The 19,068-nt window shown below is 41.3% G+C and overlaps 1 protein-coding gene across 1 annotated transcript in view; it reads right to left on the bottom strand.

Annotated features, from left to right (window-relative positions):
• The window catches only part of LOC109928214 (ubiquitin-associated and SH3 domain-containing protein A), a 138,368-nt gene that overhangs the window by 21,257 nt on the left and 98,043 nt on the right, over positions 1-19,068 (bottom strand). The window contains exons 11-13 of the mRNA XM_048603146.1: positions 13,742-13,886; positions 1,371-1,474; positions 413-522 (exon numbers count right to left, since the gene is read on the bottom strand). Coding sequence (XP_048459103.1) covers positions 413-522; positions 1,371-1,474; positions 13,742-13,886 — 359 coding nt within the window. The remainder of the gene's footprint in view (positions 1-412; positions 523-1,370; positions 1,475-13,741; positions 13,887-19,068) is intronic.

The following is a 19,068-nucleotide window of genomic DNA, read 5'->3' as shown; positions in this document are numbered from 1 at the left end:
AACACATTCATCTCTGCTCTTTCCTTCCTTTCTCTTCCTTGTCCTACATTTCTCCTTGTCCATTTCATCCTCCTCCCCTCTTTCTTTCCCCTTCCACTTCATACCTCCCCCCCACCAAACCTATTCCCTCACCTCCCTGCTCTCAGGTAATTTCCAAAGGTGTGCAGGTTAGGTGGATAGGCCATGCTAAAATTGCCCATAGTGTCCAGGGATGTGTAGATTAAGTGGATTAGCGATGGGGAAAATGCAGGGTTACAGGGACAGGGTGGGGGTTGGGTAGGATGGGGATTGTACAATTTCAGCTTCAGTGAACATCACATTTGGCTTCACCAGAATATCTAATGTTAATGTGCATAAGGGCAATGCACATTAGTTTAATTCTCCCTCTATATCTCACTTTAAAGCATCTTACCTTACGAACCATTTGGACAAATTCCTTGGAGTCCTTTGGAGGCAGTCCCAGCAATGGGCGTGTGCAACAATCCAGGGTTGAAGCATGAGCCACCAGCAGAATATTTCCTGCTGAGAAGGAACAGTACAGCTCTTTAGAGTTTTCAAGGGTTTTCTTCATCATTTCAAAGGGAAAGGCATCATCTTGAACAGATGTAAGGGCTGTGCAGAACATAATATCCACAGGAAACAAATGCCTGGACTAATTTAAACCGTTGTCAAATTAAGAAGGTGTTATTAGTTGTTTGAGATATGCAGAATAGGATGAGAGGATAGTCTGGTAATATGTAATTTTGTGAGGTCCTTAACAGATGGTGAACGTTGTTTTGAGGCCATTAATTATGGCAAGACAAAGGGTTTTCCTTAAACAGCTGATTATCCCATCTTTTAGAGACATTACAAGGCTTCCCATATATATCCTCACACCCATTGCTTGATCCATTTTTGTTGATATTAGTCCTTCAAATGATGATAGGGTGAGTGAGGGTCAGGGAGTATTTCTTGCAGCTGTGTCTGGCCTGGTAAAATGATCAGAGTCAATGCCAAGCATCGCAAGGATGGCTCAAGGTTAATTACTGCCAAAATAGGAAAACATATCAATCGTTAACTTGATCCAAAGTTACCACACGTTAATTGTGATAAGATAATGGAAGAATAATTCCTCTCTAATGTTCTTGTGGATCAACACACAGCATAGGGACTACAATGGTTCAAAAAAGCAGCTTACCATCACCTTCTCAGGGGCACCCAGGGATAGGCAATAAATGCTGGCCCAGCCTGTGATGTCCATGCCTCACAAAGGAATTAATAAAATTACATATGATAGGTTATGTATTGATCTGAGAGGGATATGACATAATGTCCTAAAACAATGAGCATGTTTGATGAGCTGTGAATCAGTTTATCGCTGTTGCTCTTACCTTCATCCCTTTTGTCTATAATTGCTTTCATTACTGAAGAACATCGATTAATGTAGTCTTCATATGTTTCTGATGGAACCAGTTTGCAGAGAGGAACATGGACACTATCAAAAAGCACACGGATTTATATTTTTATAAATTTAATATTAAATATTTCCCACTTGTCCTTGGTCTAGGTCTTGTTGCAACAGACTGTACCGTGGATGGTTGCTTGGTTTGACAGGATGGCAGAATGACAATTCTCGTACATCACTAAATGCCTCTCCCAGAAAACCTCAAGCCAGGAGATTGGTGCAGCCCCAAATTCCAGAAAATGTAGAAAACACTTCATTTGTGTGTTCTGTACAATATTTATCAGTTTAAAACAATCACATGCCATTTTTCTCTGTGTCAACAAATCAGAAATAGCTTTCTGACATCTCCCATTCCCTCATTTTTGTTCCTGACAGGGCATATGTAGAGTTGGTAAGTATCTTGGATTGCCTTGGGAAATGTGTCCTGAATACAAGAATTTTCATTCCACTTAGCGGTTGGGCCATACCCACAGAACCCTGTATGCAGCAGGGTAGGTGGATAAGATGCTGGAGAAGGCATATGGAATATTTAGCTCTATTAATTAGAGGCAGAGAATACAAGAGCAAGGAGGTTAAACTGGAGTTTTATAAGTTGCTGGTTAGGCCAGAACTGGAGTACTTCATGCAGTTCTGATCAACACATTATAGGAAGCATGTGATTGCACAGAAGAGGGGTTCATCAGGATGCTGCCTAGGCTGGACAGCCTGTACTATAGGGAAAGATTGGATAGGTTAGGGTTGTTTTCACTGGAGATACAAAGGTTGAGAGGGGACCTGATGGACATGTTTAAGATTGTGAGGGGAGTAGAAGGGTGGATGGGAAGACACTTTTTCCATTGGTAGAACAGCTAGTAACCAGGAGTCAGAGGTTTAAGGTGAGAGATATAAGGTTAAGAGGAGAGTTCAGGAAAATTAATTTCACTCAAGATGGTGATTGGAGTCTGGAACTCTGCCTGAAGAGATGGTTGAATAAACAACTCTTATAACATTTAAACATTATTTACATATTCACTTACATTGCAATGCCTCCAGGGCTACAGGGCACAGCTGGAAAATGGAATTGGTGCAGTTGATCTTTGTTGACTGGCATAGACATGATGGGCTGATTGGCCTTTTGCTGTGCTCAGGAAATGGGTCAGAGGCGGCTGCAGAGGTTGCTGAGTGACAATGTGGCTGGTTGCTCCATTTAATTTTATTTAATATTTGCCATGCTAGCTCTCATCCCTCAACTCCTTATTACACACTCTTTCCCATGACCTGTCTATGCCAACAATAGCATGCAACACATCCCATGGTCTCTTTGAGATCTTAGTACACATGCCAAGCCACAAATCACTACACTTTGTCGTTATACCCTTCATGCTAACCCAATCAGGATTCGGGCTGCAGGGGGTTGTTGGTGGGTGATGGCCTAGTGGTATTATCACTGGACTGTTAATTCCAGAGAGTCAAATAATGTTCTGGGAATCCAGGTTTGAATCCTGCCTCAGCAGTTGGTGAAATTTGAATTCAATAAAAAAAGATGTGGAATTAAGATTCTAATGATGAATATGAATCCATTGGGGAAAAAACCCAGCTGTTTCACTAATGTCCTTTAGGGAAGGAAACTGCCATCCTTACCTAGTCTAGCCTACATGTGACTCCAGACCCACAACAATGTGGTTGACTCTTAACTGCCCTCTGGGCAATTAGGGATGGACAATAAATGCTGACCTAGCCAGTGACACCCTTATCCCATGAATGAATAAAGGAAAAAAAAATCATTATCTATCACGTGCAGATCTCAGTTCCAAACACCTTTTACAACCTTCACCAAATATAAAAAAAAGTGACATCTTCAACAACGCTATGACTCAATGAATCAATGACTCTATTATTTGCAGGAAATTATCTTTGTGAAAATGTATTTCTTTTGATCTTTCTACATTTTGGTGAATCTGAACTTGCAAGGGGCTATTTACCGATCAATGATTCAGACTGAAGAGGGCATGTGAGGGCACAACACTTCCCTGGAGTGAATTCGTTCTTTGCATGGGAGTTCAGTAAAGTTCCTGCTTTATGTACAATCTTTATATTGGAGTGAAAAACTCAGAACACTTTAAGTCGTAGGCAGACCCGCGCAAATATTAACCATTTGTCCCAAGGTGCCTTTGTCAGATATCCCACTCCCCATTCTACAGCCTTTTCAAACTGATGTGCGGAGCAGGCCATAAATGAAACAAGGTGTAGAGGGATCTGACTTTTGTGTGTCTTGGTCAGCTCATGTACATATGTGGAAGTGTAAATCGAAAGCTTCAACTCTGTGTTTCCTTTTAACATACGACTTCTTTCTCAATATTGATGTGTTACTCACCACCATAGACACATAGAAGATAGGATCAGGAAGAAGTCATTTGGCCCTTCGAGCCTGCTCCGCCATTCTTCAAAATCATGGCTGATTGTTCAACTCAATAGCCTTATCCGGCTTTCTCCCCATAATCTTTGATCCCATTCACCCAAGTGCTATATCTAGTCGTATCTTGAATGCATTCAATGTTTTGGCATCAACTACTTCCTGTGTTAATGAATTCCACAGGCTCACCACTCTCTGGGTGAAGAAATGTCTCCTAATCGCCGTCCTAAATGGTCTATCCCGAATCTTCATACTGAGACCCCTGGTTCTGGACACACCCACCATCAGGAACATCCTCCCTGCATCTACCCTGTCTAGTCCTGTTAGAATTTTATAAGTATCTATGAGATCCCCCCCTCATTCGTCTGAACTCCAACAAAAACAATCCTAACCTAGTCAATCTCTCCTCATACGTCAGTCCTGCCATCCCCGGAATCAGCCTGGTAAACCTTTGCTGCACTCCCTCGAGAGCAAGAGCATCCATCCTCAGAAAAGAAGACCAAAACTGCACACAATATTCCAGGTGTGGTCTCACCAAGGCCTTGTATAACTGCAACAACACATCCCTAGTCCTGTACTTGAAACCTCTCGCAATGAAGGCCAACATGCCATCTACCTTCTTTACAGCCTGCTGCACCTGCATGCTTATCTTCAGTGACTGGTGCACAAGGATGTCCAGGTCCCACTGCACACTCCCCTCTCCCAATTTACAGCCATTCAGGTAGTAGTCTGCCTTCTTGTTTTTGTTTCTGAAGTGAATCACCTCACACTTATCCAAATTATACTGCATCTGCCATTGATTTTCCCACTCACCCAACCCGTCCAGATCATGCTGACGGATCTCTGCATCCTCATCACAATTCACCCTCTCACCTAACTTGGTATCATCTGCAAACTTGGAGTTGATACATTTTGTTCCCTCATCCACATCATTAATATATATTGTGAATAGCTGGGGTCCCAGCACCAATCCCTGTGGCACCCCACAACTTACTGCCTGCCAATTTGAATAGGACCCATTAATTCCTACTCTTTGTTTCCTCTCTGCCAACCAGTTTTCTATCTATCTCAATACACTTTCCCCAATCCCATGCGTTTTAATCTTGCATGTTATCTCTTATGTGGGACTTTGTCAAACGCTTTCTGAAAGTCCAATTATACCACATCAACTGTATCCCCCTTGTCAACTCGGCTACTTACATCTTCATAGAATTCCAACAGATTTGTCAAGCATAATTTCCCCTTCATAAATCCATGTTGAGTCTGTCTGATCCTGCCACTGCTTTCTAAATGCTCTGCTATAAAGTCCTTGATTATGGATTTGAGAATTTTCCCCACTACCGATGTTAGGCTTACTGGTCTATAATTCTCTGTTTTCTCTCAACTTCCCTTTTTGAATACTGGAATGACATTAGCCACCCTCCAATCTGCAGGGACAGTTCCAGAGTCTGTAGAATCCTGGAAAATGACCACCAATGCATCCACTATTTCTATAACTACTTCCTTAGGTACTCTGGGATGTAGATCATCAGGCCCTGGGGATTTATCGGCTTTCAATCCCAATTTTCCCAGCACTATTTCTCTACTAATATTGATCCCCCTCAATTCTTCTCTGTCACCAAATCTTGCATCCTCCAACATTTCTGATATCTGATTTGTGTCCTCTTTTGTGAAGATAGAACCAAAGTATGTATTCAGTTACTCAGCCATTTCTTTGTCCCCTGTTATGCATTCCCCCATTTCTGTCTTTAGGGGACCTACATTTGTCTTTCACAATCTCTTTCTCTTCATGTACCTATAGACACTTTTAGTGTCAGTATTTTTGTTCCCTGTAAACTTACCTTTGTACTGTATTTTCCCCTTAATCAATCCCTTCGTCCTTCTTTGCTGAATTCTAAACTGCTCCCAATCCTCAGACATATTATTTTTCTTGGCCAATCTGTATGCCTGTTCCTTGAATCGGATACTATCTCTTCTTTCCTTTGTAAGCCATGGATTGGCCCTCTTACCCATTTTGCTTTCACGACACACAGAAATAAACAGACATTGCAGTTCCCCCATGCCTTGAATGTTTGCCATTGCCTATCCACCATCATCCCTTTAAGTAACTGTCCCCAATCTATCAAGGCCAACTCACACTTCATATCCTCGTAGTTTTCTTTATTAAGGTTCAGCACCCTCATATCCAAATCAACTACCTCACTCTCCATCTTGATAAAAAATTCTATCATGTTATGGTTACTCATCCCCAAGGGCTCGCACAGCTAGATTGGCAATGATTCCCTTGTCACTACACATCACCCAGCCTAAGATGGCCTGCTCTCTAGTTGGTATCTCCGCATATTGGTAAGAGAACCATCCCATATACACTCCAAGAATTCTTCCTCGACAGCATTGTGGCTAATTTGATTTGCCCAATCTATGCGCAGATTAAAATCACCCATGATTACCGATATTTCTTTATCACATGCATCTCTAATTTCCTGTTTAAAGCCATTCTCGACATCACCGCTGCAGTTTAGGGGTCTATATATGATACCTACTAATGTTTTTTCCCCCTTGATATTTCTCAAGTCTACCCATACAGACTCCACATCATCACAGCTAATATCATTTCTCACTATTATGTTAATTTCCTCTTTAACCAGCAATGCTGCTCTGCCACCTTTTTCTTTTTGTCTGTCCTTCCTAAATACTGAATACCCTGGGACATTCAGTACCCATCCCTGGTCATCCATATCTCCGTAATCCCAAATTATATCGTATCTGTTTACATCTATCTGCATAATTAGGTCATCTACTTTATTGCAGATGGTCTGCGCATTAAGGCACAAAGCCTTTAAGCTTGTCCTTTTAACATTGTTTGTCTCCTCCTTATTTTTCTCGATAGCCCTGTTTGAATTGTGTCTTTGGTTTGTCTGCCTATCACGTTTCTTATTCCCTTTTCTAGCTTTTGTTTTTGTCCTTGCTCCCTCCTTCTCGGACTCCTTACATAGGTTTCCATCCCCCTGGCATAGTAGTTTAAACCCTCCCCAACTGCTCTAGCAAGCACTCCCCCAGGGAATCAGTCCCAGTCCTGCTCAGGTGTATTGCTTTTTGGAAAACCAATATGCCACATCTGCAAGTTCTCTTTTATCTGTCTTGCTTTTTACTTACTCAAAAAACTTGTATAAATTAGTGAAACACAATGCTCCTTTCATAAAGCCATATCGACTTTGCTTGCGCACTTGTGATTTTCTAAATATCTTGCTATCACCTCCTTACAATAGACATGGTTAGCTAATTACCTTATATATTCAGGCTTTCTATCTCTGATTTCTTGAAAAAATTGAGTTACATTTGTTATTGTCTAATCTACTGTGACTCTTCCAGAATCTAAGGGAATTTGTGAGATTATAATCAATCGTCTATAATCTCTAAAGCCACATTTTTGAAGAACCTATGATCCAGGAGATTAGGTCCGGGGTCTTCTCAGCACTTCTAATAGTTATCCCAGCTATTTTTCCCATAGTGATGGCAACTGTTTGAAGTTCCTGTGTCACGATTATCTCTTGATTTTCCAGCAGCTTTGAGAAGTTTTCAAAGTTTGCTGAAGTGAAGGCAAGAAAAGCACAAGCACAAGCAAGAAGAGCTAAAGCTTTAGTTACTCCAATGTAGCAATTTGTAGAAAATCTTATTACCCGTGTTTACATCACTAGTTAGCTTTATCTCATATTCCCTCATTTTTTGGAGTCATTTTAACTGGTTCCTAAAATCTGATCAATCTTCTGATTTACCACGAATCTTTACAGATTTGTAGAGTTTTCTTACAATCTGGTAGAACATAGAACAGTACAGCACAAGAACAGGCCCTGCGGCCCACCATGAATATACCAACCATGATGCCAATTTAAACTAATTGCATCTGCCTGCTCATGGTCCATATGCCCCTACTCCCTGCCTGTTCACGTATCTGTCTAAATACCTCTTAAACATTGCTAATGTATGTGCTTTTACCATCTCCCCTGGCAGCGCGTTACAGACACCTACCATCTTCCACGTGAAAAACTTGCCTCACCCTCTCACCCTAAACTTATGCTCCCTAGTATTTGACATTTCCACCTGGAAAAAATACTCTTTTTAACCACCTTATCCATGTCTCTGATAATTTTATTTACTTTATCAGGATGCCCCTCAGCCTCTGACATTCTAGCAAAAACAATCCATGTTTATCCAACCTCTCCATCTTGCTATCTCTGACATTCAAATCTTTATAGCTCTTTATAGCTTTATATACTCAAATCCAGGCAACATCCTGGTAAACCTCTTTTGTACCCTATCCAAAGTCTCCATATCCTTTCAATAGCGTGGCAGCCAGATCCAATATTCCAAATGTGGCCTAAGTTTTACACAGTTGCAACATGGCTTGCCAACCTTTATACTCAATGCCACGATCGATGGAGGCAGCATACTGTTTGCCTTCTTGACCATCTTATCGGCTTGTGTAGACTCTTTCAGGGTGTTATGGACTTGTACCTTGAGGTCCCCCTGCGTATCAATGCTACTAAGGGTCCTGCAATTTACTGTATGCTTTCCTCTTTATTTGACCTCCCAAAATGCATCACCTCCCAAAATGCATCATACTTGTCTGATTAGACTCCATCTGCCACTTGATCTATATCTTACTGTATCCTTTGAAAAACTTTCTCACTGTCCTTAACTCTACCAATTTTCATCTGCAAACTTACTAACCAGACGACCTACATTTTCATCCAAATCATACAAATATATTGCAAACAACAAAGGTCTCTGCACTGATCCATGCAGAACACCATTAGTCATAGACTATCAGTCAGAAAAACATCCAAAGAACAAAGAAAATTACAGCACAGGAACAGGCTCTTTGGCCCTCCAAGCCTGCGTTGATCCAGATCCTCTATCTAAACCTGTCGCCTACTTTCCAAGGATCTGTATCCCTCTGCTCTCTGCCCATTCATGTATCTGTCTAGATACATCTTAAATGAGGCTATCGTGCCTGCCTCTACCACCTCCGCTGGCAACACGTTCCAGACACCCACCACCCTCTGTGTAAAGAACTTTCCACGCATATCTCCTTTAAACTTTTCCCCTCTCACCTTGAAATCATGACCCGTAGTAATTGAATCCCCCACTCTGGGAAAAAGCTTCTTGCTATCCACCCTGTCTATACCTCTCATGATTTTGTAGACCTCAATCAGGTCCCCCCTCAACCTCCGTCTTTCTAATGTAAATAATCCTAATCTACTCAACCTCTCTTCATAGCTAGCTTCCTCTATCCCAGGCAACATCCTGGTGAACCTCCTCTGCACCCTCTCCAAAGCATCCTCATCCTTTTGGTAATGTGGCGACCAGAACTGTACGCAGTATTCCAAAAGTGGTCGAACCAAAGTCCTATACAACTCTAACATGACCTGCCAAATCTTGTACTCAATACCCCATCCGATGAATGAAAGCATGCCGTATGCCTTCTTGACCACTCTATCCACCTGTGTTGCCACCTTCAGGGTACAATGGACCTGAACACCCAGATCTCTCTGTGCATCAATCTTCCCCAGGGCTTTTCCATTTACCGTATAGTTCGCTCTTGAATTGGATCTTCCAAAATGCATTACCTTGCATTTTCCTGGATTGAACTCCATCTGCCATTTCTCCGCCCAACTCTCCAATCTATCTATATTCTGCTGCATTCTCCGATAGTCCCCTTCACTATCTGCTACTCCACCAATCTTAGTGTCATCTGCAAACTTGCTAATCAGACCATCTATGCCTTCCTCCAGATCATTTATGTATATCACAAACAACAGTGGTCCCAACACAGATCCCTGTGGAACACCACAGGCCACAGTTCTCCATTTTGAGAAACTCCCTTCCACTACAACTCTCTGTCTCCTCTTGCCCAGCCAGTTCTCTATCCATCTAGCTAGTACACCCTGGACCCCATGCGACTTCACTTTCTCCATCAGCCTACCATGGGGAACCTTATCAAATGCCTTACTGCAGTCCAGGTATATGACATCTACAGCCCTTCCCTCATCTATCAACTTTGTCACTTACTCAAAGAATTCTATCAAGTTGGTAAGACATGACCTTCCCTGCACAAAACCATGCTGCCTATCACTAATAAGCCCATTTTCTTCCAAATATAAATAGATCCTTTCCCTCAGTATCTTCTCCAGCAGCTTCCCCACCACTGACGTCAGGCTCACCGGTCTATAATTACCTGGATTATCCTTGCTACCCTTCTTAAACAAGGGGACAACATTAGCAGTTCTCCAGTCCTCCAGGACCTCACCCGTGCTCAAGGATGCTGCAAAGGTATCTGTTAAGGCCCCAGCTATTTCCTCTCTCGCTTCCCTCATGAACCTGGGGTAGATCCCATCTGGACCTGGGGACTTGTCCACCCTAATGCCTTTTCGAATACCCAACACGTCCCCCCATCCTTATGCTGACCTGACCTCGAGTAATCAATCATCTATCCCTAACCTCAACATCCGTCATGTCCCTCTCCTCGGTGAATACCGACGCAAAGTACTCACTAAGAATCTCATTCATTTTCTCTGACTCCTCGCATAACTTCCCTCCTTTGTCCTTGAGTGGGCATACCCTTTCTCCAGTTATCCTCTTGCTCCTTATGCACGAATAAAAGGCTTTGGGATTTTCCTTAACCCTGTTTGCTAAAGACATTTCATGACACCTTTTAGCCCTCTTAATTCCTCGTTTCAGATTGGTCCTACTTTCCCAGTGTTCTTCCAAAGCTTCGTCTGTTTTCAGTCGCCTAGACCTTATGTATGCTTCCTTTTTCCTCTTTGCTAGTCTCACAATTTCACCTGTCATACATGGTTCCCTAATCTTGCCCTTTCTATCCCTCATTTTCACAGGGACATGTCTGTCCTGCACTCTAATCAACCTCTCTTTGAAAGCTTCCCATATATCAAATGTGGATTTACCCTCAAACAGTTGCTCCCAATCCACATTCCCCAGCTCCTGACAAATTTTGCTATAGTTGGCCTTTCTCCAACTTAGCACTCTTCCTTTAGGACCACTCTCGTCTTTGCCCATGAGTATTTTAAAACTTACGGAATTGTGATCACTATTCCCAAAGTGATCCCCTACTGAAACTTCAACCACCTGGCCAGGCTCATTCCCCAAACCAGGTCCAGTATGGCCCCTTCCCGAGTTGGACTATTTACATACTACTCGATAAAACCCTCCTGGATGCTCCTTACAAATTCTGCTCCATCTAAAAACCTAACACTAAGTGAATTCCAGTCAATGTTGGGAAAATTAAAATCTCCCATCACCACCACCCTGTTGCTCCTACATCTTTCCATAACCTGTCTACATATTTGCGCCTCTATCTCACGCTCGCTGTTGGGAGGCCTGTAGTACAGCCCCAACATTATTACTGCACCCTTCCTATTTCTGAGCTCTTCCCATATTGCCTCACTGCTCGAGTTCTCCATAGTGCCCTCCTTCAGCACAGCTGTGATATCCTCAAATATCAAATATTCTGTGATATCCGTCCATGACTACCCTCTGTTTTCAATGACTGAGCCAAATTTTTATCAATCTTGCTACTTACCATGCGACTTAATCTTCTGTGCCAGCCTATTGTGAGGGTTCTTGTCGAATGCTTTGGTAAAGTCCATATCGACAACGTTCACTGCCCCACTCTCATGAATCATCTTTGCAATTTCCTCAAAAACTCCATCAAATTTGAGAGACATGACCTCCCCTGCACAAAGCCATGCTGACTATCCCTGGCAAGTTTATTCTTATCCAAATGTTGAGTAAATCCTGTCCCTGAGAACTTTCTCCAGTAATTTCCCTATCACTGATGTAAGGCTCACTTGCCTATAATTTTCTGGATTATCCTTGTTGCTTTTCTTAAACACACTATTCTTAACTTCTTTTGTCAACCATGGATGATGTAGCCTTCTCAAAGAGTCTTTCTTTCAACTCATATTTAACATTGCTTGGAAGACTTGTGTTTTGAAGGATTGTGGAAAAAAATAATTTATGTGAGGCTTTGTGGTAATACCTGGAGTACTTTCTTTAAAAGAGATCATTGAAAGGTCACTGTGAACACTGGAGTTTTTTTTAAAAAGACTTCCTGTAAATGATGCCACATGATAAGTGCTTGCTTTTCTGCGCATATTGCTGTGAGGTTGTTCTGAACAGCATGAAAACAGAGCCTTCAGTCCAACCAGTCCATGCTGACTATCTTCCCAAACTGAACTCGTCCCACCTGCCAGCATTTGGCCCATATCCGTCCAAACATTTCTTATTCATATACTTATCTAAATGTCTTTTAAACTTTGCAATTGTACCAGCATCCACCACTTCTTCTGGAAGTTCATTCCATACATGAACCATTCTGTGTAAAAAAGACTGCCCTGATGTCTTTTTTAAAAATCTTTCTCACATTAAAAATATGCCCCCCAGTCTTGAAATCCCCCACCTTAATGCAGTTTACCTTATCTATACCCCTCATGATTTTATAAACCTCTATAAGGTCATACCGAAACCTCCTCTACTTCAACGAGAAAAGTCCCAGCCTCTCCCCATAACAATGGATGGAGAGCTGCTCGCTTTATCTCATTCAAACCTCAACATAGAACATAGAATAGTACAGTACAGTACAGGCCCTTCGGCCCATGATGTTGTGCTGACCTATTATCCTACTAAAATCAAACCACCCTGCAGACCCTACATTTTACTATCCTCCATGTGCCTATCCAAGAGTCGCTTAAAAGTCTCTAAAGTATCTGACTCCACTACCACTGCCGGCAGCGCATTCCACACGCCCACCACAGGCCCGAAACGTCAGCCTCTCTGCTCCTATGATGCTGCTTGGCCTGCTGTGTTCATCCAGCCCTGCACCTTGTTGTCCTTTGATAGCCAAGCCAGTTTTGAAGAACCATTCAGAAGAGTGTACGTGTCAGATGCAACGTAATATCTGTGTAGGACCCTTGACCACATGATCAGGAATAGAGAAATCAGTGAAATTTCTCTAAGAAATTAAACAGAACACATACTCTGTGGTGGAAAAGGAGACTTTGGGATTGTTGTTGTTTCATGAAGACTATGTATGAAAGCTGCTGTCTAAAGAACCTTGGTGAGTTTCTGCAGTGAATCTTGTAGATAGCACACGCTGATGCTACTGAGTGTCAGTGGTGGGGCAGACTGAATACTTGTGGATGTAGTGCCAATCAAGCGGGGGCTGCTTTGTCCTGGATGATGTCAAGCTTCTTGAGTGTTGTTGGGGCTGCACTCATCCAGGCAAGTGGGGAGTATTCCATCACACTCCTGACTTGTATCTTGTAGATGGTGGACGGGTTTTGGGGAGTCAGGAGGTGAGTTACCTGCCCCAGCTTCTGACCTGCTCTTGTAGCCGCTGTATCTATGTGGTGAGTCCAATTGAGTTCCTGGTCAATGGTAACTCTGAGGATGTTGATAGTGAGGGATTCAGTGATGGTAACACCATTGAATGTCAAGGGTTGTGGTTAAATTGTCTCTTGTTGGTGATGGTCATAGCTTGGTATTTGTCTGGCGTGAATGTTACTTGTCAGCCCCAAACCTGAATGCTTTCCTGGTTTCACTGTTTGCCAAATCACTGGGGCCCCTTTATGTTATTAACGTCAGCCAGTTTACAGTCTTGCTCCCTCCATCTCTCCCCCCAACTCCACAACAATTTCTTTTTCTCCCCTCTTCTCCATACACTCTCTTATTCTCACCTCTCTTCTTGCTGTTCCATCTTCTCCACTATTCCTGAGCCCTTCTCCACATTTCCTTTCCCTTTCCTGACCATCTTCCTGCTCCATGCTCTCTTTAACTGAAGAAGGAGAGTCTTGGGGAATGTCACTGAGGCCAGTTATGGTGAATACCTGTAATTGACATCCACTGTGTATCCTGCTGATTTGAGTTCAGTCACAGACATGAAGTTTGGGATTGTCCGATCGCCCTCCCATTTGGTCCATTCAAAAAGACCTGGTTCCACTCTGATGTTCACTTCAGGATCAAGGTGGAGAGCTGCACCAAGAGAAAAATATACCAGGAAAGGATTATAATGCTGTTTTTCATGCCACAGATTTATAGAATTGTTCCATTTGATCCAATGTGTTTATGTCAGCTCTCTGAAGGACTGGGTTAGTTAGGTGGACTTTATCTTTCATCTAGGAATCTGGATTCAAATTCTTCTTCAGTTAATGTTGTGCTAACTAGAAGGCTCCTACTTGACTTGGCATTTGAGATCATCCACTTGCTGCTCCTGGATTGACTCATTAGGAACAGTTACTAGGTATATTTCATCTTCCACACATGCAAATTAATATCAGCTTTTCTTTCGCAGAACATAGAACACAGAACAGTACAGCACAGGAACGGGCCCTTTGGCTCATTATGTTGTGCCAAACATGACACCAAATTAAACTAATCCCTTCTGCCTGCCCTAGGTCCATATCCCTCTATTCCTTACATATTCATGTGTTTATCTAAAAGTCCCTTTAATGCCCCTATCTTATCGCCTCCATCACCAACCCTGGCCGTGCGTTCCATATTCCTACCACTCTCTGTAAAAAACCTGCCCCTCATGTCTACTTTGAACCTTCCCCCCTCACTTTGAATGCATGTATTAGACATTTCAACTCCAGGTAAAAGATACTGACCATCAACCCTATAAGTGTATCTCATAATATTATAGGCTTCTATCAAGTCTCCCCTCAGCGTCCACTGCTCTAGAGAAAATAAGCCGAGTGTTTCTAGCCTCTCCTTATAGCTCATACCCTCAAATCCAGGCAGCATCCTGGTAAACCTCTTCTGCACCCTCTCCAAAGCCTCCACATCCTTCTTATAATGTGGTCAATAGAATTGAATGCTTGGAGCAGACTACCTCAACACTTCTGTCTCAACCTCTCTTCATTAAATAAAAAGGACAAAATACACCTCTTAAAGACACAGCATCATCAGACCTCCCCCCTAAAAATAAAGAACCATCAATATTCAAAGATGGCTTCATTTGTAAAAACCTACGCTATTAGTACCAACAATACATATGTATTACATTGACCCTAAGCATACAAACATTCAATACTACATTCCATTTCATTCTGCCACCAAATGCCTCCATCTTCCTTCATCAAAATGTGACAACGCATTGGTAATTACATTCTCTCATTCTGCCGTGCATATAATTTTCAAATTGAATGACTGCAATAATAAGATCCATCTAAACAGTCTGGAATTTTTATCCTTAAGTTTTTCCAAAAACTTTAATGGGTTATGATCAGTGTGTACAATTGTCTCAGTTACATTACTGGCAACATAAATATTGAAATATTGCAATGCCAACACTAAACTCAGGGTCTCATTCTGAATTGTGGAATATTTCTGTTGATGAATATTCAACTTTCTGGAAAAATACCGAATGGATCATTCTATCTTCTCATCATCTTCTTGCAAGAGTACAGCACCGACACCTGCAATGTTCGCATCGATAGTCACTTTGAATGGCATTGTGTAATTATGTGTGGCTAACACTGCAGCAGTGGTCAACACAGCTTTCAGGCTGTCAAATGCCTTCTAACATTCCTCTGTCCACTGAAATTTTCTGCACTTCTTCAACAAGTCAGCCAGTGGAGTAACCATGCTGTTAAAATTTGGTATGGATTTCCAATAAAAACCATTCAGTCCAAGGAAATTATGTGCTTCCCTCTTTATCGATTAAATGGGCAACACCCCAATAACCTTCATTTTCACATCCTGTGGGGCATCCGCGGATGATCAATTACAGGGCCCAGGAACATGATTTGAGCTTTTACAAACTCACTGATATCCAGATTTATCACCAAGCCTGCTTACTGAAGTCAATCAAATAATTCTGCTAGATGCTCCAAATGTTCCTTCTATGTGTGACTAAAAATCATCAGATCGTCTATCTATACCACACAATTGGGTAATTCCAAAATGACTTCATTGATTAGTCTTTAACTGGCACAACTTTAAACTGATACAGTCCATTCTGTGTCACGAAAGACAAAGTTTCATTCGCTCCTTTGGATAAAGGTACCTACCAGTATGCTCTGAGTAAATCCAACTTTGAAATATAAATTGCTTGTCCCACCTTCTCAATTCCAGTCGTGGAGAAGGATATGTACCAGATTTAGTGACAGCATTGATTTTGCTTTAATCAACACATAAGCAGTGGTTACGGACTGGTTTTGGTTATGGGTGATCTCCATTCACTACAACCCACTTTGATTATTTTGTCTTTGAGCATACTTTCAACTTCTTCTTGAAACTGTGCTAATCTTAGAAGGTTAAGTCTATAAGGATGTTGTTTAATTGGAACAACATTTTCTGTGAGGACATCATGCATAATCAGATTAGTATTTCCCAGTCCATTCTTGCAAGACTCTCCATGAGATAGTAATAACTCTTTCAGGTCATTTCAATTTTCCTCTGGAAGGTAACTGAATAATTCATCTCAATTTTTGAGAACTTCCTCATTATGCAATTTAATTTGAAGAATATCCAATTCAGAGTCATCTAAACTTGGTTCTTCACTCTGTGTTGTAACCAGTAACACATTCTTCTTTACTTTCCTTCTCTATCAAAATACCTTTTGAGCATATTCACATGACACACTCAGTGAAATTTCCTTCTATCTGGAATTCTGAATAAATAATTCACCTCATTCAATTTCCCTTTGATCTGATAAGGCCAACTAAACCTTGCCTCTAAAGGTTCACCTACCACTGAAAGTAATACTAGCACTTTACCTCCTCTAACAAAACTACAAATTTTTGATTTGATGTTTGCTTCCTGTTTCACCACATGCTGTACTACTTTCAAATGCTGTCTGGCTAACTCAGCGACTCTATTTGCTCTTTCCCTGAAATCTGATACACAGTCTCAATCTGTGGTCTCTGAACTTGGACTTGCCAATTTTTCCTTAAATTCAGTAGTCCTTTCACCTCATGCGAAAAGACTTATCCAAATGGACTGAATTTAGTTGATGCATAAGGTGCATTCCTAATTGCAAAAAAGAACAAATGGAATTCTTTTATCCCAATCTTCTGGATAGTCTTGACTATAAACCCTCAATATGGTCTTTAAAGTTTGATAGCACTGTACTAATTTTCCCTGTGATTCTGGATGGTATACAGTTGATTTGAATTGTTTTATTCCTAAGCTATCCATGACTTCCTTAAATAATTTTGATGTAAAATTGATTGTATTTCTGCAGATGGACTGTATCTAATTAAAAATTTGAGTAACTCTTGCACAATCTTTTCAGCTATGGTACTGCATAATGGAATGGCGTCCGGAAATCTAGTTGACACATCCATTATTGTCAACAAATACAGATTCCCACTTTTTGTTTCAGCTAGGAGTCCTTTGCAATCAATTAAGATTCTTGTAAATAGTTCCTCAAATATGGGAACGGGTATTAAACATGCTGGTTTTATAACTGCCTGAGGCTTTCCTATTACCTAATATATCCAACATGTCTGGCAAAATTCAATTTTGTCTCCATTTCCACATCAAGACTTCATTTTAAAAATTCTTCTTCTGTGTGTGATTTTTGATACAACTGCTTTAGTTTTTCATCTTTTTGTTGTAATTTAGTTTGCTTCTCTGAACTAAAATACCTGCTTTGTCCTCCACCTGTTCCTGTTTATTCTCAACGATTTGATCAAACATAGTTTCTGATAATTGAACTTCCCTATCTTTACTCCTTGATTTCTCCTCCTATTTCAAGCTGTAGCTTGGTGACCTTGTTACTACACAGTCAAGAAAAATCCCAGGATATACTTCATGTAACATCTCAATTCTCTGACTTTCCACTGGCTTTTCAACCACAGTAGGCATCACTCTCACTTGTGATCCAGCTATATCATTGCCAAGGAGAAACTGTATTTCCAGTACAGAGAATTTCCCTATGACTCCTACCACCACTTCACCGCTTTTCATAAGAGTGTCCAACCTCACTTTATATAATGGAACATACTTCTCACCATGAATTCCAAATATTAGCACCTTTTCTGGGAATACTTCTTCCAGATTACATATCTGCTCATCTTTCACCATTCAAAATTGACTTGCTCCCATATCTCTTAAAATTTTGATTTCTTTGTCTGCTCCTCCTGGCGTACATGAGCAAACCTTACCAATGCAAGTAAATTTTTTAAAGATATCTGGAACTTCCTTCTCAACCAAGTCCTGATCAGGTTATTGAATTCTATTGAAGCTTGTTAGCTTCTACTTGGATCTCCTTTTCCACTTCAACCAAATTCACTGGATTATCCTGCTTTCCCACATCCAACTTCCCAGTGCTTTTCCTAAACCATCAACACTGCGACTTCATATGGCCTACTTTATTACAGTGAAAACACCTGAGCTTTTTTACTTCCCTTTCCCCCTCATGAATTTCCTTTTCACCCTGTGGTAAACTATCTTCAACAAGATCTTATTTTCCCTTACCACCTGAGGATTTCTCTTTTCCCCAATTTCTATTCCTCACAGATTGAAATTGCTGTCAGCAGCCAAACGTTGATTTATGAACCAACTCATAATCATCCACCATTTTCACTGCTAATCTTGCAGTCTTAAATTTCTACTCATCTACATGAGTTCTCACTGCTTCAGGGAGTAAATTTTTGAATGCCTCCAAAATAATCATCTCTCGAAGGGCATCATATATCTGACCTATTTTGATGCCCGTATCCATCTATTTCAAACTCAATGTATGTTTGGTCAAGGTTCCTCCTTAGATTCCTGAAGCATTGTCTGTAAGCTTCTGGCAGTATCTCATATGCTCTTAAGGTGACATTTTTCACGTCATCATATTCCCCCAGATACCCGCTCTGATAGTGATATAAAAACCTCACAAGCTCTACCTGCCAATTTCGTTTGGATCAACAATACTCACATGGTCATCAGCCCTTTCATTTGTTTAGCCACTTTCTCAAATGAAATGAAAAAGTCTTCCATGTCCTTCTCATCAAACTTTGGTAACACTTGGACATATTTAAACAGATTCCCATCAGGTTTTTGCTACAATGGCTTTGCTCTTCATCACTGTCCCATCACTACTCTGACTTTCTATCTTCACCATGTTAAGTGAAGATTCCTAGAACGTAGAACATAGAACATAGAACATTACAGCGCAGTACAGGCCCTTCGGCCCTCGATGTTGCGCCGACCTGTGAAA

The sequence above is a fragment of the Rhincodon typus genome, chromosome 11 (assembly GCF_021869965.1).
Source record: "Rhincodon typus isolate 14 chromosome 11, sRhiTyp1.1, whole genome shotgun sequence".
NCBI classification, from domain to species: domain Eukaryota; kingdom Metazoa; phylum Chordata; class Chondrichthyes; order Orectolobiformes; family Rhincodontidae; genus Rhincodon; species Rhincodon typus.
The sequence above is the reverse complement of the archived record's forward strand: the minus strand, read 5'-3'. Positions and strand labels throughout refer to the sequence as shown.